This window comes from Nipponia nippon, unplaced genomic scaffold (assembly GCF_047370975.1).
Source record: "Nipponia nippon isolate SJK-2023a ecotype South Korea unplaced genomic scaffold, ASM4737097v1 scaffold_1, whole genome shotgun sequence".
In the NCBI taxonomy this organism is placed as follows: Eukaryota; Metazoa; Chordata; class Aves; order Pelecaniformes; family Threskiornithidae; genus Nipponia; species Nipponia nippon.
In genome coordinates, this window is record NW_028262290.1 from 93,816,802 (window position 1) to 93,842,309 (window position 25,508).

The following is a 25,508-nucleotide window of genomic DNA, read 5'->3' on the forward strand; positions in this document are numbered from 1 at the left end:
GAGTTGGTTCTTTACAAAGTCATTAGGTTTACTCCAGGGTATTACCATATCACATCACAGCAGCCCTGAGGACACAGCAGGACTGCTTATCTTGGCATGGAAGAAGCTAGCGGGGCATCCATTTTAGCTACGGGTACGGCATAAACACCAACGCAGAATTGTTGTTGTGGTCCCAGCAGATCTCTACATGTAATAGCTGCTGATCATTTCTTGCTAGAAACTGTGATTACTTTTAGTGCTCACAAATGCGTATACACTGCAAGATTTTATACATTTGCTGATTTTTCAGTATCTAAAGACAGGCCCATCAAAAAGCGAGATCTTTCCTTTAAGGAACAGGAAAACTTGCACCATGATATGGTGTCAAAAAATCAGATATCCAAGGTAAACACATATCTTACAATTTCTATCCTTTAAAATTTGCTAGTATAAAAACACTAAAAGAAACAGAGTGGAAAGTTTCACATTGTGTTAGGCAGAAAAATCATGGGTGCACCTATTGTTGTATGATAGTTAGCCTGGCCTTTGAGCTGCATGCCAAAATTTTCATACAGCCAAGACCCCTCCCTGGTACATACTTCATTTTTGGGGGACCTGGGGAGGCGGGGTTGGACTTCAAGTGTGGTTTAGAGAGAAGAGATGACAACAATTTCCCAAGTCCCCTGTGCTTCATCAGCAAGGGGCTGGGCAGAGGGGGGCCTACACGTGGTCTGTGAGGCTGGTGCCACCAATTACTGGTGCAACCACTGCGAGGCAGCGGTGGCTTGCTTCCTCCCACTGCTGTGGACTCAGCTTCCTCACTGATCACCCCACAGCACAAACCCATTGCTGAAAACATGCCATGGCCCAGACAGGAGCTACATTCAACTGTTCACCAACTGCACATCTCACAGGCCTCAAACCATCCCCATTACATACAATCCTCCCTTTGTTAGCCAGAAAAATGGCAAGCTGGGATACTGAAGACAGCAAAGAGCTGGGGGAAGCCTTGATAGCAGGGGAACCAAAGAAGAAGGAGGGGACCATGATGCACTCACATGCTGCTGCATGGAGTTAGCCATGAAAGTTTATTAGCTCCAGCTCAGTTTCAGCCCCACAGCCTTTCTTCTCAGGGCATTCCTTCACACATGAGGTTTGCAGAATACTTATGCCTTGAGGAATGCAGAGCTCAACATGGTTATGCAAGTTCAAAGGCTTCAGTTCTCAATTCTTGCCAAACTGAAGAAGATTCACAGCAAAGGTAGCTCACATGTCTCTGCCCGTGGTCCAACTGAGTGGTAAAGTGAATAAACTACCAGTGGGTAATACAAATTTGCCAGTACTGGTGGGAAGCATCCCCTGTGAACACAGCAGAGACCTAATGGAGACCAGGCCTATGGACCTCTGAGATCACCGAGTCCAACCGTTAACCTGCCTGATCCACCTCTAAACCATGTCCTTAAGCACCACATCCACACGTTTTTTCAATACTTCCAGGGACTGTGATTGCACCACTTCCCTGGGTAGTCTGTTCCAATGCCTAACCACTCTCTCCATGAAGAAATTTTTCCTAATAGCTAATCTAAATCTGCCCTAGTATAACTTGAGGCCGCTTCGTCTTGTCCTGTTGCTTGCTACCTGGGAGAAGAGACCAAACCCCACCTTGCTACAACCTCCTCTCAGGCAGTTGTAGAGCACGATAAGGTCTCCCCTCAGCCTTCTTTTCTCCAGGCTAAACAACCCCAGCTCCCTCAGGCACTCCTCATAAGACTTGTGCTCCAGACCCTTCACCAGCTTCGTTGCCCTTCTTTGGACACACTCCAGCACCTCAATGTCCTTCTTGTAGCAACTATGTCTTTCACCAACAGCCAGAGAAGGCAGCCAGCCACGCAGCGTGGCATCCTGTGCAGCAGGACAAGTGAACCCTGCTCCCTCACCGCACACAGCAACGTACTTGTACTGTACCTTGAGCACAGCAGACGGTACCAGGGTTTGGCAGGGAAGCCAGCCTTCTCCAGCACAACCAGGGCTGCAAGCTGGCCCCGGCTCTCCCCCGCCAGAAGGGCAGCATCCAGACCAGACATCAGCTTTTTCAGGCTGGGAAAACCTCTGTCCTCTCCCTTCCTCCTACAACAGGGAAGGCCCATACCTGGTGCTTTTGAGGCAGCCCGGGGCCAGGCACAGGGGCCGGGGGCTGACCTTCCCCTGCGGCCCGAGCCGGGCCGAGGCCCAGGCCCGGGCAGGCCGCCGCGGCCGGGCCCGCTGTCGCTCCCGCCCCCAGGGCACGGCGCGGCCTGGGCGGCCGCCCGCTCCTCCGCAGGGTCCCCGGAGGTCATAGCTCCCCGGCGCCCGCCAAAACCGGCCCCTGCCCAGCGCCGAACAACGCCGGCGTTCCTCCGCCCCCGTTACCCCGACGCCTTCCCGGGGAGAAGCGGGGCCGGCGCCGCTGCCCGCCCCCGCCCGGGAGCGAACCTGTAGTTGTAGCCGCTGAAGCGCTGGCTCTCCCGCAGCAGGAGCCGGTACAATCGGAGCACCTGGGCCCGGCTGGACGCTGCCATGTTGCCGACACCAGGCGGGTCCTCCCGCGGCGAGGCCCCTTTCCCCGCCCGCAGCGCCCGGGGCCGCGCCGGCCCCCGGAGCCGCCTCCCGCCACCCGCGCCGGCCTCTCTGCGCGCCTCCGCGGCGGGCAGGCGGAGGCGGGAGCAGCCGCGACGGCGGCAGGAGCGGGAGCGCACGGCCTGGCGGTGAGTCGCGGAGCGGAGGGGCAGCGGCCGCGGCTCGGCCTGGGCCCAGCGCAAGGCCTGGGGCGGAGCGGGGAGAGGCCGCGGGGGGAAAGGCTCTTCCCGGGCTGAGGCAGCCCTGAGGGGCGGCGTTTCCGCGCAGAGGGCTCGGGGCCGGTCCCAGGCCCGCGCGGTTCCGCCGGGCCGGCACGGCCTAGCGCCGCAGGTGCGGTAGCTCCGCCGGGCCTCCCTGCCTTCAGCTCCGCCCGGAGGTCACCGCTCAAGCCTCGGCCTGCCCTGAAGCGGCACCGCCGCTTCCCGCGGGCTCGGTCGGTGCGGCTGTGAACGGCCCGAGCGCTGGCAGGGCGGGGAGGGGGAAGGCCCAAGCGATAGGGAAAGGAAAACCAGCGTTGAAATAAAACGGTCGGTGATAGCAGCGTGGTTGTGGGCACCCACGCGTGTTTTGTTGGCGTGTTGTACGGGGAGGTGGGTGCTGGCAAGGTGGGGTTGGTAAAGGGCCTGGAAACGAGCAACAGGTGATGTGTGTTGGGGGATTGCATCGAATCGCTATGTAAGTTTGCAGTGAATGTTCACCTGTGCTGGTGTAACAGGGCCTGATGTAGTACCGTGATGTGTGAGTTGTTCCTCTCCCAGTATCCCGTTTCAAGTTGAATTCTGTTATTTAAACTAACTTGACTTGTGTAGTTATAGTTCAGGTAGCATTTAAGCTAAGTAGTGAGAGTCTCTGAAGGAGGTTAGCAAGGGTTTTCTGCCTCTGTGCTTTTACTTTCAATGGGAAATCTACATTTACTTACTGTTTTTTGTGCTTTTTTTTTCCTAGCCCTGTGAAATGACCTCATGGGTTTTATCAGTGTCCTCCTCTAAGGTTCTGCATTTGTGCAGATTTTCAGAAAGCAAATAACTGTGTTAATCTTTGGGTGAATTGAACACACAAACCCACCTGTGTTGAAACTGGCCCTGAAGAGGGCAGTACCCAGGCAGGGACCAGGGTACACAGTACCTATGTATGGTACAGTCCACAGCGCAACAGGTTACCTGAACCATTTAAAAAGTAGGTTCTGCTTGTTTATTTACTAAATCTTGGTCTTTATTCCTCTCTGCTGTGAGGCTAGAGCCATTTTTCTACTTAAGCACTTCTTTTATTGTTTATACTGGAGGCATCCTGATCCTTTTGTTGCTGGAAACAGCACATACCTAGCATCCTCTTCTGCTGAAAGTTTTGCCACTGCAGAATAAACTTGACTTTGTAACTTACAGGTATGATGCCCCAGCTATATTTAATACTGTTTTTTAAATATTATCAATAGTATGATTTATTTATAATCATTGCAGGGTTCCTACTTTCTCCACAGTATGTTTTGTATGTAGTAGATGTTTATATACATTCTACATATCTCTAGCAAAAGTGCTTCAATTGCTCCTGCTAATTAAACTCATATTTTATTGTATACACAGTTTGAGTATTATTATTTGTGCCAATTGTACATCTGATGCAATATACAGTTCATTGCATAGAATTGAAATAGTTCTGTGCTTTTGGATATAAATAGTATAGACACGCATGGATTTATCTCAAGTTCATCTTTACAAGTATGCTATGTTTTAGCAGCCCTTTTAGCCTTCTGGAAACAGATTTTTTTTTTTTTTTCCCATACATAGCAAATTTCTTGGATATTCTCTTTATCAAAACAAGAAATGTTAGAGGAAATGTAGCATGTTTGTAGAAAAATGTAAGCAACTGAGACTCTGTGATAAATATCATGCTTTTGAGGCCTTCCCTTGTAAGTTACAAAACAATGTGTTTTGGACTAGCTTTTGGCATTCGGGAAACCCAAACAGAAAAATGTAAAGCAAGCATGCTTTTTAGTTGTCTGTGGGACCAAGTTCTCATTGTAGCCCAAGCCATGTTGTTGACACAGATTGCCATGCCAGAAGTGGGTCCATCTGAGGTGCTGGTGCTCCCCCATCTTTGCAGCTGTTGGTGGCTGGGGTGCTTAATATACGTTAAAGCAGAACTCTTGCTTTGTGTCTGCAAATTTACCATCTTCCCTTAAAGCAGTAGTGGCAACCTTGCCCTTTGTTTTGATCATGGGCTTCAGACAGCTTGAAAGATACGGATTCGTCGTGTACAGAGCAAAAGCTAGCATTGAGAGTGCAGTAAAGTTATGTGAAATTGTTCTGTAGATGAGTGTGGCCGTTATTCCATCTAATTTTACAGCAACCCTCTTTGTTGTTGTGAGAAATAAAGTTTTGATGCTACAGTCTTCAGTTCTAAAAGATGAGAGAGTAATTGGGAAGAAAGCAAAACACATTAAGTAAATTTTGTTTACAAGAACATTATTGATTTAATATTTGTAAAGTAATTATAAATGATTTTGAAATAGCCTCAGGTGCTGATCCTGTTCCTGAATCTCCCTGACAATTTAAATGATTTTTTTTTTTTTTTTGGAGAACTGTGTTTTTTTCTTAAACAAGCATGGAAACCTCATATGCTTAGAATAAGCAATAAGCATGTGCAATGTACTGTCAAATGCAAAGTAAACATATCAAAGGAAAAAAGAGTTTCCTCTTATCTCCCTTTCCTGGCTTAACCTTTATTACATTCAGGGAGAGAGGAACAATTTTTTGCAGAAACTTGTTGTCTTTGTGCAGTTGGCTTGGTGCTGTTGACTGGAAAAATTAATTATTTTCTTATGTATTTTATTATTGTGTTTTCTTGGAAGCAGTGGATTACAGTCTCAGAAGTCCTGTCATTCTACTGTAAGTGGGCATTGCCTCTTCTATGACTGGGGTACACGTGTTTCTGCTAGTCTTCTGTGTACATGCATCACTGCAAGCCCGCAGAGAATTTGAAGGGCAGAGACAGTCCAAATGACCACCTTTGTGTCCTGTGACACTGGAGCCTAGGTATGGGGAAGCAGTAACGGCCACTTCATTAACTGCCTCCTCATTCCCTAGAGGGAATCCACACCTGAATTTAATCTAGACACCAAGCCAGGATCAATCAAGACATGGGCAGATGATTTTTTTTTTTTTTTTCCCCGCAAACTTCTCTAGTTTAAAACTCAGTGCTGTTCTATTGTTACATTTTATGGGGATGGGGCTAGAGATATGTTTTTCTTAATTGCAGTGATACATATAATCATTGTTGAAGGGGGTTGGTGGGTGTTCATCTATATAGAAGTCTTTGCTTTTGAGATTTGGCCTGAGGAAGGAATGTGGCCTGTGCCTTGCCTTTCTGCATCTCTTGGGATAAATAAGCGCTTTGAGAATGATATAATAGTATCAGTATCTGGAATAGTTACTAATATTTTAAATATGTAGCTCCTAAAGAAGAAGAAGGGGTGGAATTTGGATGAAATACCTGCAGAGACTGTGGGCTGGTGTGAAAGGAAACAGCTGTTATATTCTCTGGTACATATTGGGTGTTTTGTTGTACGTTGCCAAATTGTTCCTTGTGGTACGCTATTTCAGCTTTATGATATGGCACTCAACACTTTAAGAGAGCGTGTGCTTTCCTGGTAGGCTGCTGTTCATGTTCATTATTTTTCATTGGGGGTCAGAATGATAATTGATTGTCATGATATTATCATCTCTTTTAATTGTTGTTTTTCAGTTTGTGAAAACGTGCTAGCTTTTCCCTGATGCTCTGGTGCGGTTTCTCTCTCTTCCTCCCTGCTCTTAGTTCTTGATGGACAATGTCATTCACAGTGAGATCCTACCAAGTAGGACCTTTAAAATAAGGACTATAAATCACAAGAATTTTGGTATTTCAGTCACAAATGTAGTAAACTATAACTTAACCATTCCCTATAGTGAGTAAGATTTCCACAGTATCAAAAGGAGGCCTTGAATAATTCTGCTTTTTTAAAAAAATATATATATATTTGGCTGCCCTATAGAAAAGAACATTTTTAATCAGGAGGAGAGGCTTACATGTTTCAAATTCAGCTATGCTCCTAAATGATTTGTGCATTTTGGAAAATTCTGCCTAAGAGTTCAGGGGGAAGAAAAAACCAGGACAAAACTTTTGGCCACTTTTTTTGAGTTACCCCATCTCTTTCTGAACTGAATTGCAGAATGTTGTGTATTGTTTAAAGTAAGACTGTAAGAATAGTAATAATAGGGGGGAAAAAAACCCAAACACAGTAGTGGATTTTCACAGAATTATAGTATCATAGAATGGCTTGGGCTGGAAGGGACCTTAAAGATCATCTAACTCCAGCCCCCCTGCCATGGGCAGGGATGCCACCCACTAGACCAGGTTGCTCAGGGCCCCGTCCAACCTGGCCTTGAACACTGCCAGGGACGGGGCGTCCACAACCTCTCTGGTTGGGGGTTCGTGCACAGCTAGCACAGTGCTGTGTGTTTGTTTTTTGGATTTTTTTTTTTTCCCCCTCCTGGTTACATGGTCCCATGTCCTAGGTATGGGAAATCAAAGATAACATGCTGCTTGGATGCATCCCGATTCTTCTCCTGCTCCGTGCATTGTGGGCATGGGCCCTCTTGTCAGATGATAGTAGGGGGCTAGCTCCACTCAGGCCATGGGCTATTGCTTAAATCCTTCCCTGAAAATCCACTTCACTGAGCATTTTCATATAAATACTTCTTGTGTGATTCTTTCCTGGAAGCAATTCCTAGACCAAAGTATCAGTGGGGGTAGAAGTATCATGTTACTATAAGGTAGAGTGGAGCTGATGTAAGAAAACATGTTATCCAAGGTAAAACAGAAGTGGAAAGTTCTTGTATAACAGGTTGAAAAGCTGTTATTGGGAAGAGGTGTGGCCTCTGAGAATGGGACATGTGGAAGACACTAATATTTTTATTTTTTTTAGGGAAAGAAAGGTTAAGCAAAACTGTGGTTTACAATGGATGTGTAAAGCAACAAGGATTAAGTGGATTGTAAGTAGGCTATATGTTTAGTTTTCTGACTGTGTGATGAGGGGAATATGGTTTTCCACTTGTAATGCATTTTCGTTTTATATGATGCTATGCATCCATATGACTTTTTGTTCTGGTAGCTTGGACTTTTGGTCCAGAAAAAAACCCCAACAGTTTCAATATTATGCTGAAGTCAAGAAATCTAAAGAGAATATTTCTGGAGCGGAAAGGGACTGTGGAGCAATGTTTTCATTTAAATGAGGAAAGCAATATGCCCGTATTAGCAAATTGTAGTAATGGTAGAGTTAACTTAATTTTGCATGATCCTTGACACTTTTGATCTTTCATCTTGTGTCACTATCAGTTTTATGTACCCAGAGCTCTGGCCGGCATTCATGGTAGTGCATTAGGGACATGTTTCTAAATATGTCATGCTTCTGATGCATTTGTAAGATAAGATGAATTGTCAATATTTCCTTACATGCCTTCACACTTCTAGACAGAACTTTCTTTTTATTTTATTTCTGTTTCAGTTCTTTTTATATCTGGGGTGACTGTGCCAAAATCTCTTTCAGCCAGTCCCTGGAGTGAAGAAACAACGCACTGACTAAAGCTAACAGGCAAAGGAAGCAGAGCTGAGGAAAGATTATCTCTGCTTGCAGGTAAGTAATTACAAATAAATTTAGCTTTCTTAATCTGTCTTTGACACCAGCACTGCCAGCCTTTGTAGGTATTAACAAGTTTTCAGTCCTTCTCCATTTTAATTAATAATAATAAAAAAATCTTTCTTCATCTTCATCAACTGTTAAAGACAGCTATGCTGACTAGGTATACTGACTACCTAACTTTACTTTCCATGTAGAATTCATGCATTTCCTCACTCCTAATACAAAGAAAATAGTAAGACTTAAGGTATAAAGATAGGTAGATAATATAGTAGGTGGATAGGTAGGAGATGATAATGTTCTGAAGGACAAATTCTATCATCTTTATGTTGGAGTATGTCCATATCTTTGAATATAATCCCTTTGAGATATGTCCAACTACATAAGCAGTAAGTTGCTGTTCAGTGTGAGAACAGGTGGCAGAATTAGGTTCTCCTTACTTTACAAACCACTTATAATTGATACAAGTTAGAATCCAGCATAGGATGCTCTGGTGAGTGGGGAGTGAGCTCAGTGAGATCTTGGGAGAGGCAGTAGTTATGGCCTTACAAATCCCACTGTTAACCTTCCAGTCTGTTATGTTCCTGTTCCCGTGGCAGAATAAGCTAAAGGCAATGTGTGTCCGTGTCTCTTCATGAAGTTTTGTGTCTTCGCTCAAACTGGGGATGAGGGTGGATTTAGGTGGAGATGCAGACCTATGAAATGGAGCTGCCAGCTTTCCTCTAGGGATGGGTTTAAATTTCTGCAGAAAGGCAGGGAAGAGGAATGGGGGAAGAAACAGTTTGCAGTACTGTCCTGGCAAGATTTATGAGAGTTTGTCTGTCTGGAGTCCTGAATTAAGTATCTCCCTGTTCTAGAATTTCTCTAATTAGCTTTTTCAGGTATGCTTTTTAGCCTAGGATCAGTTTTGCCCAAGATCAGTGTGGGGGTTTTTGGTTTTCGTTTTTTGTTTTCCCCTGGCACTATACATGCTTTGTTTCCTTGCATTTATTTTAATGCAGGTGATTTTCATAATTTTTGTCTAATTTTTCATAATTTTTTTTTCATAACTTTTGCCTTTTTTTTGGAAATGATTCCTGGGGAAGTATGTATGCTGCATCTAAAATGGAGAAGAAGATAAACAAAGCAAATTATCAGGGTCCTCACAGAGATTCAGTGGTGCTTCTTTTAAAATTTTGTGTAGGATTTAAAAATTGATTTGATTTTCAAGACAGTGTTCAAGACATTCATTGAGAGTGTTCTTATTTTTGGGAGTATTATCATAATCTTTTCATTGTTTTCTTTACTTTGGCTGTAAACATAGCTTTTTTTTGCAACATTTATTTTAAATTTTATTTTATTATACCAATTACTTTCAGGGTGAAAAATTGCATAGTGCATTATACCAGCTCTTCCCTTGGGAAGATAATGTTCTAAAATGGACAAATACAGTATTGCACATGTAAAATTATCAGATATTGAAGCGGTAATTAAATATCAGCTCTATATGGATTTGTTGAACTTAGAAGAGCTACTTGCTTTTTATGTTGGCATACTAGCTTTGTCAAGTTTTATGGAAGAAAGTTGTTCTAAACAGCTAGGGAGATGTTGCTTGATAAAGGTTAGCTTTGTCGTTTTCTGTCCCTCTCCCTCCCTGCACAGATGGTATTTCTTATTCCACCACCCTTCCGCTCTTAATGTATCTTACTCTGATACTGCCATTTTTTCCCGCCGTTTTCTTGTGGTAGGTTATATTCTTAATATAGTATTCATTCTACAAACAGAAACTCTGCTGGATAGGTGAATACTTGAACTAAGTATGTGGGAACACCATGCTTAGTCTAGTTTTTTATCAGACTCCCTGTATTGTTTTTTAATTTTTTTTTTTTTTTTTTACAAACACCATTTAAAAGATATTGCAGGTTCTACCAAATCATATTTCCTCACCTGATATTAGGAGTTCATTTGACCCAGTGTCTCCTGACTGCTCTCATTCCAGACCCTGAGTGACAGAGACTGCTGGGCCTGTGTGGAACTTGATCTTTCAACATGTTGCAATTCTACAAATGATCTTAAAGAGAAAAAAAAACAAAAAAACCCAGACAATTATTATGTTTTAATTTTGATTCAGTACATAAAGGATGTGGCATTAGCTGAAGATTGTTTTGTCATATGTGACCTTGAGCTATAATAACACCTTATTCTTCATTAATGATAAAGATTTGATTCTTTCATGTTACTGTTTTCTTTTTCCCCCTGACTTGTATAGCTTCCCCTGCCCAGTCAGTGTGTATATCTTGGCTCAAAATGCAAGAGGAGGGGATGTTGCCTTTGTTATCTAAAGACTTCATGGAGAAATAGTTCTGTGTGCTGTAGTGCGAGATGTGTATCCTGAGCTCTGACTATGTTTTCTTTCACTGAGGCTTGCTCTGGAGAGAAGTGTGACTTCCAAGTATCTGGTGCCACAGAAAGGTTCTCTAACATAATCAAAATATATGGCTTTCTCAAGGCCTTTCAAACAAAAGCGTTCTTTGTGCTGTGCTTTATCTGGAGTAAGCGTATCGACATTAGCAAGCCTTATAGGAGATATTACCTGGTAACATTAAAGATAATAAAGCATGAAGCTGCTTGGGAGCCCATTATCCTAGGATGCTGTGAGCTGTGGACTCAAATATGTCCCGTTTTCTAGCATTAATGACAAAGAAAGAAGTTAGTGATACTAGTCTTGTTCCTTCTACTGTAACATTCAAACTTTTTTTTTTTTTATCCTGTGGTAGCAGGACTGGATGGAGACAATTTAAACCTATGTTTTGAGTCATGCTTACCCTGGTCTGCTTGCTACAGAATTATCTTGGAACTAATTCTCCTTTAACAAGTTATAGGAGATGTCAACACCTCTCGAACACTGTAAATGTAATAGTGTTCAGATGTAATCAAATACAGTTTTACAAGGTAGGTGTGCCTGAATACATGCAAAGTATCACTGACTAAATTAATCCTAGCCGTAAACTTCAACAGAACCAGAGCACAGTTGTATCAGGAAATTAGAACAGGATTAAGCAAATCCGTTTTAAATTTGACTTGTATTTATTTGAATAGACAGAACTTTAAATTGAGGGATCTTATTATAAAATTTCTCATGATTGTTTTTCAGCAACATTGTCTATAATTCAGTCTCACTTTTTGCAGTTAAAAGTATTTTTAAGGTAAAAGATTACACTTTTTTACCCTTAGGCTAAACATAGTTAATGCATTTCTTTAGCTACAGTTACAGAAAACATTTCATAATATAAATAGAATATTTTGTCTTTTGGTAACCTAAAAGATAACTGTAGAATATACAAAGTAAAATTTTTAAGCTTGTTAATGGAGGTTGGCTAGGCAGTTAATTCTTGTGAGTCTTCCTGCGTACACTTGTTCTTAAAAGAGCAAAGTCAGTCTTTCATCTTGCAGCCCAGCAATGTGTTGGAAGACTGATGAGGCAGCACAGAGGCTTGATAAAGTCATGTGGGATTTTGAAGAAATACATTATCCATCCACCTGTGGTGAATTTTAGTGCTGAAATCAAGGAAATAACACCAGAGTAGTTAAGAAATAAATATGTATATATAGTAAATAAGTTTGCTAAAAAGACCAGGGTAAAGGAAACCAAACTGAAAATGTTTAGCAGTGCAATCTTACTTCATTTTTGTTTTACCTTCTGAAATGTAATTGCTGTGAGACCAACTATATTGAGACAGATACTGTGATTGTGCGAGATTGCTGGCAGAGCTGTCTCTATTGTTTGCAAATCCCACTGTTCGTGTGCATCCGGCACTTTGTGGAGGTTAAATGGGTTGGAATGAACTGTGTCATTTAGAAACTTATGTGGTGGGTGGTTGTTTTTTTTTTTTTTTTTTTCCTTTTACAATATGCCACTCAATACTGCACTCTGTGTAGGCTAGCTGCTTTTTCCTGTACTTTTGTTTTATTTTTTCCCGCTTTATTAGTATTTGCAACCCATGTGATTTGGGTTTGAATGTAAATGATGATACAGTTTCTAGACAGGTTTTGTTTGCTGTAACATAGTATATATTTGCAATTCTAGCCTAAGACTTTGGGTTAATAATTCTTGAGACATAAAGGAGTCTTCTGCTTCTAAACACCATTAACAGTAAGGGAACACAACAGCCTGAATCACTAGCACAGAAATGGAAGAATAAAAAAAAAATCTGGTCATTGATTTCTGTTTCACTCAGTCAACAGAAAAGAGCTTCAGTGATAGGGAATCATACCAAAGTAATAAAGGCTTTTGCATTAATTTAAAAAAGTGTTGGAGTAAGTACAATTTACTTCTTAGTACAACTTGTATGTCCCATTTACATGTTTCAGAGATAATGGACCCTTATTAAGGAGAGTGAGCTGACAGCAGTGTTTTAAAGTAGAAGAAAGTCTCTCAAGTGTTTTTCAAGAGTGATAGTAGCGCCTGGGTAAATTTATAGGAATCAGTTTTTACTCACTGTATCTTAAACTATAATAGTCTATGTTATCGTGCAGCTATGTCTGTACTCAGTCAGGAGCTGAGTTTAGAACCATTTATTACGTGTCTGGACCCAGTCAAAAAAACCTGCTAGCCTTGTTTTTAATTGGATGCCTAAAAGTGGCTCAACAGAAATCTTCTCTGGCAAAGCAGAAGACAGATGGTAGGAATTTCAGTTATTTTCTGACATCTCTCTTTAGTGTCAGACATGGGTTGAGTGAGAAGGGGCAAGCAGACTGGGAGGTCATTTCACATTCCAGTTCTGGATTTCAGGGCTCCGTGAGGGATGTTTTTGCACTGCATGGGAATAAAATCACGCTGCACTGACTCCCTGGTCACAAGGTTCCCAGTGGCACAGCACGGCCGTTTGGGGCTTCTGAGTAGCTACAGCAAAGGAGATCTGAGGTGTGGTAAAAAAGGCTGTAGTAACGCCGTTCCCTTTCCATTGCTTTTAATGTGGTTCTCTAACATGAAATAGAAGGAGGTGCTAAGAGTAGACCTCTTTGGTTATACCTACAAAACTTTTTGAACTTGGCTGTGATGGAATTGATGAAAGAAAATGCCTTTTCCAACAAGAAATGCTTAAAATCTGTCTTAGAATAGGAAGGATGTAAGGTGGCCAAGTAGGCAGTGTTGCATATAGAAGGTTTTTTTATTGAAACTATATCTAGTTGATTTATGCTTGTGTCCCTGTATAGATGGAATGTGAAGTTTTAGGCATAGACGCCATTTCCCCTGTCGAAAGCTGACAACTTCAGTTTTAACTGGCTGTTGATCCTTGAACAGGAAAGATTATTTTTTGTTATTTAATTTCCTATGCAATGCACATTAGATTTAAGACATTGTTTACGTGATGGCTAATAGCAGTGATGCAGATATTGGATTCCCAAATAAAGATTTTAGAGTAACTCCTTTCCGGCTTTGCTTTAAAGGAATGAGAGCCTTTAGGCTGATCTGAATGGACACCTGCTGAAACCCCAACTAGGAAGAGACAGAACTAAGCATCTGTACAGCACTGGGATCTGAGTTTTGAGGTGCTGAAATTAAATTCTCATGTTTAATACAAACATTTAGTGAGGAATAAAATGTGAAAAAGCATTGTTAACAAGAATTGAATCAAAGGCTATTCAGATAGGTTTCATAAATGAAATGTCCGGTTTACTGAAGTTGTCTGACAATTGTGACATTGCATTTCAAATGTAATTAAATAGTGATTTGATCTGAACATTCTTTATTTCTTTGGCTTTAGGTGACTTCAGATTATCTTTCTGTTAATCTTAGGAAGCCTTTTAAATTTAGTGCTATATTTCCAGTACACTGGGCTGACGTTTTCCGTGCTTAGATAATAGCAACATATTGCCATAGTGGTGAACAATGTGGCACATAAATAAATTTATAATGAGGGTAAACCTGTATGTGAAAGAAATAGTTGAAATCTTTTCAAGCTATTGATGTAACAATAATAGTAGTAGTCTGTTTTCCTTGAAAACCTGGAGTAGCCTCTAATATGGCTTTATGGAAAAGATGACATAATTGTATGTAATGTAGTCAACTGTCAAATAATTAATTTAAAATTCAGATCTGAGGGGAGATACAAAATGTGTAGACTCATATGGAGTCCTCTTCACTTTCACACTGTTGGAGTGCTTTTGATAAAGAAGAAAGAGGATGGAGTAGCAGCTAGCTGTCTGGAACTAATCCACAGCTCATTGAATTAAATGGGAATTTTTTTCATTAACTTTGATCATCCTTGGATTGAACCTGTATGCATGTGATTTAATTAGTAGACAGCCTGGGAAATGATGGTATGTTGGCTTTTCTAGTATCTTACCTACTGAGATGGTAATTACATAAACCAATATATTTGTATATCTATGATAAGGCAGGTACACAAGTACCTACAATTGGCTTGCCTAGTGCTGGACCTTCATTTAAAAGCTAGACATTTTACTGCTAAACCTCTTTTTCTTTCTTGCTGATTGTCTTATATTACACATTAAACAGATCTACTTCTATGTTACTGAAAATATTTTTATGCTGAAAAAGGGAGCAGACTGTAACTTTATTGTATGTCTACTTTTTAACCACATCCAAAAAAGCCCTTAAGTTATATTTAACATGGAGGGTTAAAAATGTAAACTTTTGATAAGTTGTCTTCGCCTGAGAGCAAAAAGGAGGTTCTCTAATGTCAAATGTTTAGTTGTCCAATGAAGTATGTTTTCATCGTGGATCATGTTGAAGGTATCTCTAGTAATACTGTCATTTTGGTGGTGTGTTTTTTTGTTTTGTTTTTTTTTTTTTAATTGTGTAAAGCAGTGTAGCTTCATATTGGGAAGCTTTACGTTTTGGGTGAGTTTGAGGGGCAACCAGAGGAAAACTCTCTGCATAAAGGCAGGTTTGCAGCAGGTTTGTAGGCAAAGCCATTGCACAGTCATAGTTCAGAATGGCCAAATGTCTCATCTGAGCATTTGAAACATTTTTACCCTTTAGCAGATTTCCATCGCATTAATCCATGCTGTGTTGTACCTTATTAGGTGAGCTGCCCCAACGCCTTAGCTGTGGCAGTTCACGAAGTTAAGATGCTGTTTGGGGCGAGTGAGGAAGGGTGGTGGGGGCTGGCTGTGGGCATTGACACCGAATCCATGTAGGTGTGTCCTGTGTTTGCTTTGCAAATACTGGCAGACCCCCTTGTGAGTCTGAGTGGTTTACGGTTTATGAAAGTTACCAGGCTTTTTATGTATTAGTAGCATAAGTAGGAATGGTAGGTATAAATGCCAACTATTTGTGTGTTAGCTTATAAGCCTTTCTCAGTTTAGCAGTCATGTAACTAGCCATTAATCTGTCACTTGTGTTTGCATATACTTTTCATAATTTGCACCCAATTTTTAGCACAATAAATAGGGATTCTCTAAGGTGTCAGCAGCATGCCGGTCAATGAAAACTAGCCTAAAAAAATTAGGTCTGTGTCAGTCAAAAACTATTAAATGGAGCCTCGAATTTTTTGCAGAGGCATTTAAGAGTTACTGAAGCAACATTAAATATTATACCAACAAGATGCTGAGGTTTTAGGTGGTATTTTCTCTGTTGCTTTACAAGAAAAAGTTTCCGTAGCGACTGCAACATAGCACAGGACATACGCTACTTTTGAGGCAGACGTTACCTTCCTAAATAAGCATGACACATGCTCATGCTATGCTGACACATGCTATGCTGATGTGTGATTGTGTATCATCTACAACGATGCTGGGGGACATGTATTACAAGAGGATCTCTGTATGCTTTAGGGAGTGATCCAGACTTCAGAAAAGGAATGTAGTAGGTGATCTAAGTAGGTTTTGGTTGTGTTTTGGTTTGGGTTTGCTTTTTTTTTTTTGTCTCTAGCTGCTGATTGATGAGCTTATATTGCTACTTCTGCATTTGTATTTGAGAATGAAAATGAATACACGGTCTACTCTTTTGGTGTCAAACAGGAATAAAAGCAGAAAAATAGTATTTAATTACTGCATTGTGAAGCAAGATGTCATATCTTGCTTGTTATATATATTGAAACAGCATGGGTAAATGATCAGGGTATTATTGTACAAGTCCGGGAAAACTTCTCTTGCTCTGTCACAAACCTGCTGTTTGATGACTGCCATGAGATTTTCACGGATATAATTAGAGAATAGTTATCTGACCTCTGCTGATTAGGAATTGGGATTTGGTTTCTTGTGTTTGAATGTCAGTTCATCACCTCTGGCTCTGATGTAGATTATTGTTTCTGTGTAGTCTACTGTTTCAAAAAATTATCATCGTTGCTGTCATACCTCCCAACTCCTTTGAAAAAGCAGACCTTTAAAAAGCAGTGACTCTCGTTCTTCTGCCCAGGATCACCCACAGAGAAATGTGCAGTTTGTGTTGCACAGACTCTCTATGCATGTATAGTTTGACTCTACAAAGTCTCTCTCGTAATCCCTATCCATCTACAGTGAAATGCGATGGCAGCATGTTTCAGATTTCTGGATGTTAGTCAATCTGTTCACACTTCAATGTGTTGCAACCCATTGAAAGCAGTGAGTATCCTAGATGAATGGTATGAAAGAAGCGAAATGGATGTATGTAAGTGTAATCTGTCCCCAGAGTGGCAGATTGCCTGTGTATTCTTTAGCAATGACCTTTATCAGTGAGAATAAAGTTGTATCATTTTTGAGAACCAGAGTCCTGCTTTCAGTTAAGCTGTTGCTGGGTGCTATGTTTTGCTGTTGCTTTTTGAAGACACTGTTGGGTTGAGTTTAATGTTTTTCTTAAAAATTCCAGTTTTTAAGCATAGATTCCTAAGGAAATGATGGCTGCAAGATGGTATTTGTACATCTGTTGTCAGCCCTCTGTTGTCCACTTATCTTCAGTCAAATTTCACAAAGGGTGTCCAGATGGAGTAAAATCCGGTTGGCGGCGGATCACAAGTGGTGTTCCCCAGGGCTCAGTGTTGGAGCTGGTCCTGTTCAATATCTTTATTGATGATCTGGATGAGGGGATTGAGTGCACCCTCAGTAAGTTCGCAGACAACACCAAGTTGGGTGGAAGTGTTGATCTGCTGGAGGGTAGGAAGGCCCTACAGAGGGATCTGGACAGGCTGCATCGATGGGCTGGGGCCAACTGTATGAGGTTCAAGGCTCAGTGCTGGGTCCTGCGCTTGGGTCACAGCAACCCCATGCAACGCTACAGGCTGGGGGAGGAGTGGCTGGAGAGCTGCCTGGCAGAAAAGGACCTGGGGGTGTTGGTTGACAGCCGCCTGAACATGAGCCAGCAGTGTGCTCAGGTGGCCAAGGCGGCCAATGGGATCCCAGCCTGTATCAAGAATAGTGCAGCCAGCAGGACCAGGGAGGTGACAGTGCCCCTGTACTCGGCACTGTTGAGGCCGCACCTCAAGTGCTGTGTTCAGTTTTGGGCCCCTCACTACAAGAAGGGCATGGAGGTGCTGGAGCGTGTCCAGAGGAGGGCAACAGAGCTGGTGAAGGGTCTAGAGCACAAGTCTTATGGGGAGCGGCTGAGGGAACTGGGGTGGTTTAGCCTGGAGAAGAGGAGGCTGAGGGGAGACCTTATTGCTCTCTACAACTACCTGAAAGGAGGTTGTAGCGAGGTGGGGGTTGGTCTCTTCTCCCAGGTAGCAAGCGATAGGACGAGAGGAAATGGCCTCAAGCTGTGCTAGGGGAGGTTTAGGTTGGATATTAGGAAAAATTTCTTCACCGAAAGGGTAGTCAGGCACTGGAACAGGCTGCCCAGGGAGGTGGTTGAGTCCCCATCCCTGGAGTTATTTAAAAGATGGGTAGACGTGGTTCTTAGGGACATGGTTTAGTGGTGGACTTGGCAGTGTTAGGTTAACGGTTGGACTCGATGATCTTAAGGGTCTTTTCCAACCTTAACGATTCTATGATTCTATGATCACCAAAGACAGCAAGTTGCAGGTGGTGTGTGAGAATAAAGGGCTTCATAAAGGAGAGAGACCGTTCTAATGCCTCGGCTAAAGCAGAGGTAGCAGGATGAATTTGTCCTTTACCATTGGATCTGCAAACAAGCTTTGCCTCTAGACATAGAAGAAATAAAGTTTTGCTGGTTCTTCTGCTTGCCAGAAAAGCTTACTCTAAACTGCTTTCCCTGAGGATGAACTATGTTCCACTGTCTTCCACATCTTACAGAAGTGGAAAAGAGAATAGTGCTGTCTGAAATATTTTAAAAGAACTGGGAATGGATGCTTTATGAAAAAGAAGTGCATGTGTTGTCTTTCAGAATATTTTAGAAGAATAGTGTGTCTACAGGAGAAGGTTTGAGACAGAAGATGCTATTTTCCCTGTCTTGGAGATCATTAGCAAATGTTGGAATTTCATAGAAATTATAATCAACTGTAAGTGTAAGCTGTTAGATTGCTGCAGAGGGAGAAGGCTGCTTAGACAATAAACCTTACAACACGTCTACTTCTTCTAAAGCTGTCAGCATGTTGCCGTCATCTGGAAAAGTACACAATAGCTTGTCATACATGTATCAACTTTCCTCCTCAGCTGAACATCTCTGTTGGTGATGTATGAAATCTTAAATTAATTATTTTTAAATGAAAGCTGTTATTTTGTGGTTTTAACCCTCCTTGCCACAATTAAATTCTAAAGTAGAAATATTCTAGATGTTTGAAATATAAATCCAAAACTAAGAAAAATTATTTTACAAACAGAAGTCCAAGAAATAAATTCATCTTTGACTTCTTTTTTAATTCTGGTGTGTGCTTCACTATGGAAATCACAGTGTATTCTTCCAGCGTATTTTTTTTTTTTTTCTCAGTGCTATGGATAAGCAGCTCTGCAGGAGAATTATGTTGTCTTCATCTTAGAGTTCCAAAGTCCATCAGTATATTGTGTTAGTAGCTAGATGCAGAAAGAAGAGAAAAGGTAAGGCATTTGTAGTACATCATGCACTTCAGGTCAGGCATAGACAAGGTAAATGGGGTTTCTACGACCTGATAAGTGGATGTATGAATGTGAGATTTCTTTGTGTGACTTGTCAAGATACCTGCACGCCTTTGCATCTTTCCCAAGTTTTGCACGTATAGTCTCTGCCCATTCTCCCTTTTTAAAAAAGTGAGTTAGCTCAACTATAGGTTTGGTCTTGTGTGTTAGCAAGCAAATGGATTTTGCGGGTCTCTCTGTATGAGGAACTCATGGGGGAAAGCATTAAATTCAAATTACTATAATTGGGTTGCCCAGAGAGGTTGTAGAAACTCTGTCCCTGGAGACATTCAAACCCAACTAGACAAGCCTCTGAGCGATGTGCTTTGAACAGGGTGTCGGACTAGACCACCTCTAGTGGTCTCTTTGAACCTAAATTATTCTATTATTCTGTAATTCTATGAATTACAGAAGTAAAGTTTGTATTTGCTTCTAAAGGAGGCTGGTCCTGGGGTTATTGTTATCTTTTAGCAGGTGTGAAGTCCTGTCATCCCTAAGCTGAGCTCTGTGACTGTCCATCTCTTGCTGTCATTAGGCTTTGCTTTCCTTGTGGGCAGTTTTGTTCCTCAGGAGACTAACCGTCATGAGAAGTTAGAAAGTGGGAGATAGACCCTCATCATAATTGATGCATTAATTCTGTGGAGGACTATATTGGGATTGCATGGCAAGTTTTGGTAGCCGGGGGGGGGCGGGGGCGCTACAGGAGTGGCTTCTGTGAGAACCTCCTAGAAGCTTCCCCTATGTCCAATAGAGCCAATGCCAGCCGTCTCCAAGACGGACCTGCCACTGGCCAAAGCTGAGCCCATCAGCAATGGCAGTAGCGCCTCTCAGATAACATATTGGGGGGGGGGGGGGGGGGGGGGGGAAACTGGGCAGCAGCAGCAACCGGAAGAGAGGAGTGAGAATGTGTGAGTGAAACAACTCTGCAGACACCAAGGTCAGTGAAGAAGGAGGGGGAGGAGGTGTTCCAGGTGCTGGTGCAGAGATCCCCTGCAGCCCATGGTGAAGACCATGGTGAGGCAGGCTGTCCCCCTGCAGCCCATGGAGGTTAACAGTGGAGCAGAGATCCACCTGCAGCCTGTGGAGGACCCCACACTGGAGCAGGTGGATGCCCAAAGGAGGCTGTGACCCTGTGGGAAGTCCATGCTGGAGCAGGCTCCTGGCAGGACCTGTGGACCCATGGAGAGAGGAGCCCATGCTGGAGCAGGTTTGCTGGCAGGACTTGTGACCCCGTGGCAGATGCACGCTGGAGCAGTCTGTTCCTGAAGGACTGCTCCCCATGGAAGGGACCAGCACTGGACCAGTTCATGAAGAACTGCATCCTGTGGGAAAGACTCACGTTGGAGAAGTTCATGGAGGACTGTCTCCCATGGGAGGGACTCCACACTGGAGCAGGGGAAGAGTGTGAGGAGTTCTTCCCCTGAGGAGGAAGGAGCAGCAAAGGCAATGTGTGATGAACTGACCGCAACCCCCATTCCTCGTCCCCCTGTGCCCCTGGAGGGGAGCAGGTAGAGAAAATCAGGAGTGAAGTTGAGCCTGGGAAGAAGGAAAGGGTGAGAGCAAGGTGTTTTAAGATTTGGTTTTATTTCTCATTACCCTACTCTCATTTTGATTGGCAATAAATTGAATTGATTTCCCCAAGTCGAGTCTGTTTTGCCCATGACAGTAATTGGTGGATGATCTCCCTGTCCTTATCTCAACCCACGAGCCTTTTGTTATATTTTCTGCCCCCTGTCCAGCTGAGGATGGGGAGTGATAGAGTGGCTTTGGTGAGCACCTGGTACCCAGCCAGGGTCAACCCACCACAAGGACTTATAACTGAGATTTTGAACAAGAGTGTGCATGCTGTGAGTGACTAGGGTGTGGAGGAGAATTCCAGGTGCTAAACGATTTGGCTCTGTGTATCTGGATCATGTTATCCTGGAGCTCAAACTTCTTTCTGCAGTGGACTAAGTTGGAACCTCTTTTTGTCATAGTGCTCATTTGCTTAGCCCTGCAGTTTTGGAAGGGTGTTTAAAACTCCATTTTTCTCTAATCTTCTGCTTGTACTGAGAAAGCTGTTCCTTTGTGGTACTTCTCACCAGTGAGAGGAAGCCACAAGTAACAGCAGCAGTTAATTACTTATCTTGAGAATTGGAGGTATGCATTTTTCCCAGACCAGAGGAAATTAATGCGATTCCAAAAAGTATTGGCGAAATGCAGCTCTCACTGTTTTTTCTGTATCCCTTTCTCATTGCTTCTGTTGAAGTTTTCTGGAGCAGTGGCAATATCCCAGTGTATGCTTGAACAATTAGTACAGTGGGCCATCTGATGACAATTTGATTGTATGAGCACCATAGTACATGAAAAAATCCTCTATGCAACTTGAAGTGGTTTGACAAAGGAGGATGTATTTTTCCAGTCCCCATTCCCTATGTGTGTACATGCAGAAACACATACCCACTCCCGTCATTGCAACCAAACAGCGTGCCTTTTGGAGATCATGCCTCAAGTGTGCATGGTCAAGCCAGAATCTGGACTTCAGTGACCTTACTCTGTTACTGGAAATATTCAAAGTAATCTGATTTAAAAAAAAAGAATGCTAGTGATTTCAAGTTGAATTGCTTTCCATTGCTTAAAATATGAAGTGCTATATAAAAAAAAATAAGACAAAGCTAGTAGTATTTTTACAGACTCTCCTTCAAGATGCTGGTCTACCAAGCATATATTAGCCAATATATTTACATTGTGAAATGGTGTCTTACTATGCATCACTCTTAAAATGTAATATCATGTAGTACCTAAGATTTGCAGCTGTCAAACTGTACCTGTTCAGAGCACCACTGATGATGTTTTTATAAAGATCTCATCTCCAGAAGCAAATACAAAATTCTTAGAAAACTGTGGTGATATTTTCTACTGATGATTGCTAATAGAGCTTCCCTTCCAATGGCCTGGCCAGCACCTTTTGATATTTATAACCTGTGATTTGCATTTGGAACTAGGCTTTCTAGCTTTTATTCTTGTAGGAAGCCAGTGCATAAACAGAGCAAGATGTGAAGCATCCTTTCTGTGGAAAGCTGTTTATGGTAATTCTTGAGGGTCCTCAGTTAATTCTGAACTAAAATCCTAGATACAAATAAACCACACCATGCGGAATGAATGTGCTCCAAGCACTGATGAATGCTGTGTCATGCAAGTGATGCTTGCGTCTTCTAGTCTTCATCATCATCTCTTCTTATATAAGGTAATAAATAATAGAAACAATTTTAAAAAGATGATTCTTGAATATTCAGGGTAACGGCTCTGGGCCAACTGTTGCAGTTAAGATGGCTCTCTGCCATTGCTTAGGAGCAACAGGATATGTTACAAGCGGCATAAAAAACTGAAAACCTCCCTTTCTTGACTTCTCTAGATGCTGTAGAAAAAGATATTGTTAGGTTCACTTCATGCCTTTACTCTCTTTTTGATTGTTGCAAGGAAAAAAAAAAGCTCTATTTATTTTCTCAATGAAATGCTGAGTGCTCCGAGATGAGATTAACTCAACAGAGGAATGCAAAACCTTTACTACAATGAGCAACTTTACCCAGATGACTTATTTGCTGAAAATAATTAAGGATGTCTGGGTAGCTGAAAACTTTCATCTACTGTGCACCAGAAGGAGCATCTGGTTTGTTTTGCTCATTTGTTTGCTTTGCTTATAGAAGTTTCCTCATTTTCCAAGCCAGCCAGGAAAACCAGCAGAATTATTTAAACAAAACTCCCTCTAGCACACTACGATAAGGCCAAATAATTAGATTCATACCCTTAGAGTAGATACACAGAACAGCTTAAACCCCCACCCCGATTCAGCTGACACAAGTTGTTTTCTGCTATAGGAGGACAGAGACCAGAGTTCACCTGTCTGATGGTAGGGTGGTTGCACTTTGCCAGCGCTAGGACTGTTGTCTCTAGAAAGACTGTGATGTTCCTGAGGCAGAGTGGGAGCTGAAGTAACCTGGTGCCAGCATTAGCAAAGATTTCATGCATTTAATTTGTTCTTCCAATGTGGCTAAAATAATTCCATTTCAGAGGTCCACTCTCTTAGGAAGGAATCTTTTTAAACGGGTAAGTATTGTACCTTTAAAGCCATTTTCCATGGAATATCTGTATTTGTGCGTAGAAATACGCCAAAATGAGCTTATTAAAAAAAAAACCAAAAAAACCCCAAAAAAACCCCCCCCAAAAAAAACCCCTCAGTGGTACATGACAAAACTGAGGTTCTGTAATTATTGTGTCACTGATTCCCCGTTGATCGTTCTGTTTATATGAAAGTAATACTTTTTTTCAAGCTACTGGCCCGTCAGGCTTTGATTCAGCTATTTAAATTGGAATGGATCCTTTTGCTGATTGTACTTCTATAAATGATGGTTTCCAGAAGCCTAATTGTTATGGGTGGGCTAGTAACCAAGTTCTTTATTTTCAGGGAGGCTGGCACTAACCGTTACTAAGTCTGGTAACCTGGATGGAAAGGAAAGGAAAGCGAAGAAAAACCCTGCTTTTGCATTGTGGTGAACAGATACCGAATAATTCTGGATATTCAAGAAAAAGATCTGTTGAACAAAGCTGTAGCAATTTTTGGTCATTATGTAGAGTAAAATTTCATCTCTAAGAGAAATCATGAGACGTCAAAACCTGAACCTGCTTCCACTGAGACAAATAGAAATGTTTCTTCCTAGGAAGATTTTTGAGCCCAAATTCTAAAATGCTAAAACATTTTCAGGTCTGGGTAGAGTAATTCTTACTAGCTAGCTGTATTTAATCAAATGCGAATGCAAGACAGATTAGGAAAGTAAAATGCAGTGTAAAATTAAGACCTGGAAAATTGAGTCAAGTTTTGTTGCTGTCATGCACATCTGTTTTTTAAAGAAAATGCTGAAACTTTGTTGTGTTTTTTTGGAGCAGGTTTTTAGCAAAGTGAAATGTTTTTGAAGTTTAAAGTTTAGGAATGTATCTGCTTAGGTGATTACAGGTTCTTCTTAAATAAATTAGGAGTGTTGTGCACACTAGAGTCAGGATGCCGTGCTCTGGGATGAATCCTGACCCCACAAGACCGTTATAAAAGGATGTGGAATGGTCTCAGTGGGCCGTGTAACTATAGGTCAGTGATACCATTCCTTTCCTTTTCATAACGAGAACAATTTAATGCTTGATAAAATGAGAACATGTATCTTTAAATAATTTTTGGTTTGTACTGTTCTCAGAAATATGAGAAGCCTTCAACAGTGGGTGCAAAGCCATATCCAAGGACTTTTAAAAATTATTTGGCTGTGGGCAGTAGCTGCCTCTGTTCTTTCTTGTGGCATGGGCAAGATCTATCTGCCACAGCAATGTACCTTAATCATACCGTATTGAAACACAGATGATTTAAAATAAGATGCAATAAGCTAAAGGAGGGAATAGAAGGAGTATTTTGTTATTAATATTGGATGATTAACATCAGAGGAACTTTAAATTTTCCTCTGATGCATTTTTATAATAGAAGTTTTAAAATTAAGGACGTCTGTTTCGCATGCAAGTTTTTAGTGATGGAGGCTTTGCTCCAACTGTTTCATAAAAATATTTATTTAAAAAAAAAACAAACAGCTTTTTTTATTGGACTAGAAAGGGGGATGTCATGTGAATAATGCTATAGTTAAAAACCTGTAACCCACCCTTGAGAGTTTATTTGCTTTGGTGGAAGGCTTTGTTCATTTGGATTTAAAGAGAGTCTTCTGTTTGGCATTGTATCTGAGAGTTTCCACTCTTAACCCACGTGATTTCAAAAAGCATGGGCCAGTTCATGGACAAACCAAAACACATTAGCCGTTTTTTATTACTTGACTGTGGGTTCATGCTAATGCGGGGAATACAAAACAGTGGAAATAATGTGCATGGCTCCAGTGTTGTCTTTTGTGCTTCAGCTGAAAGACCTGGGTTTTGCAACTGGCACTTGGTAAAGGTGCTTGAGACTTTAGGAACCAAGCGTCTTGCTTCAGTCCTGGCAACACTTGGTCAGACTTTTTGTAGCTTTTGTTGAGATACAAAATTTTGAAGACAACCAAGTCTAAAGGAATTTACACAATCAAAATAATTTTAATTTTGAAGAAACTAGTTTCCTGAGTATTGAATTGAACAGAGAACTAAACTTTCAGTGGTGCATAGCTTTTCTGTGTTGCACCCAGTGCAGCGTCTGTTTGCTTCATTTTAGTATGGGCAGTTTTTAAAACTGCTGTTCAGAAGTTTTTAAAAATATGTTGTAGTACTTATGAAG

At 41.8% G+C, this 25,508-nt stretch overlaps 2 protein-coding genes across 21 annotated transcripts in view; one reads left to right on the top strand and one right to left on the bottom strand.

Moving 5' to 3' along the window:
- The window catches only part of LYRM4 (LYR motif containing 4), a 95,871-nt gene extending 93,285 nt beyond the window's left edge, over positions 1 to 2,586 (bottom strand). For 8 of the 10 annotated variants that reach the window (XR_015705912.1, XR_015705924.1, XR_015705923.1 and 5 more), the window contains exons 1-2: positions 2,452 to 2,583; positions 1,945 to 2,106 (exon numbers count right to left, since the gene is read on the bottom strand). Coding sequence is in view for 2 of the 10 variants with exons in the window: in XM_087762793.1 (XP_087618919.1) it covers positions 1,945 to 2,106; positions 2,452 to 2,537 (248 nt within the window). In the remaining 8 variants the exon portion in view is untranslated. Of the gene's footprint in view, positions 1 to 1,944; positions 2,107 to 2,451 lie in introns of all 10 variants that reach the window. The other 2 variants (XR_015705926.1, XM_087762827.1) reach the window with 1 other exon arrangement.
- The window catches only part of FARS2 (phenylalanyl-tRNA synthetase 2, mitochondrial), a 251,015-nt gene continuing 228,090 nt past the window's right edge, over positions 2,584 to 25,508 (top strand). For 7 of the 11 annotated variants that reach the window (XR_015705896.1, XR_015705909.1, XM_087762728.1 and 4 more), the window contains exons 1-3: positions 2,990 to 3,122; positions 7,556 to 7,622; positions 8,177 to 8,263. The gene's annotated coding sequence lies outside the window, so the exon portion shown is untranslated. Of the gene's footprint in view, positions 2,724 to 2,989; positions 3,123 to 7,555; positions 7,623 to 8,134; positions 8,264 to 25,508 lie in introns of those variants that run through there. The other 4 variants (XR_015705897.1, XR_015705902.1, XR_015705903.1 and 1 more) reach the window with 4 other exon arrangements.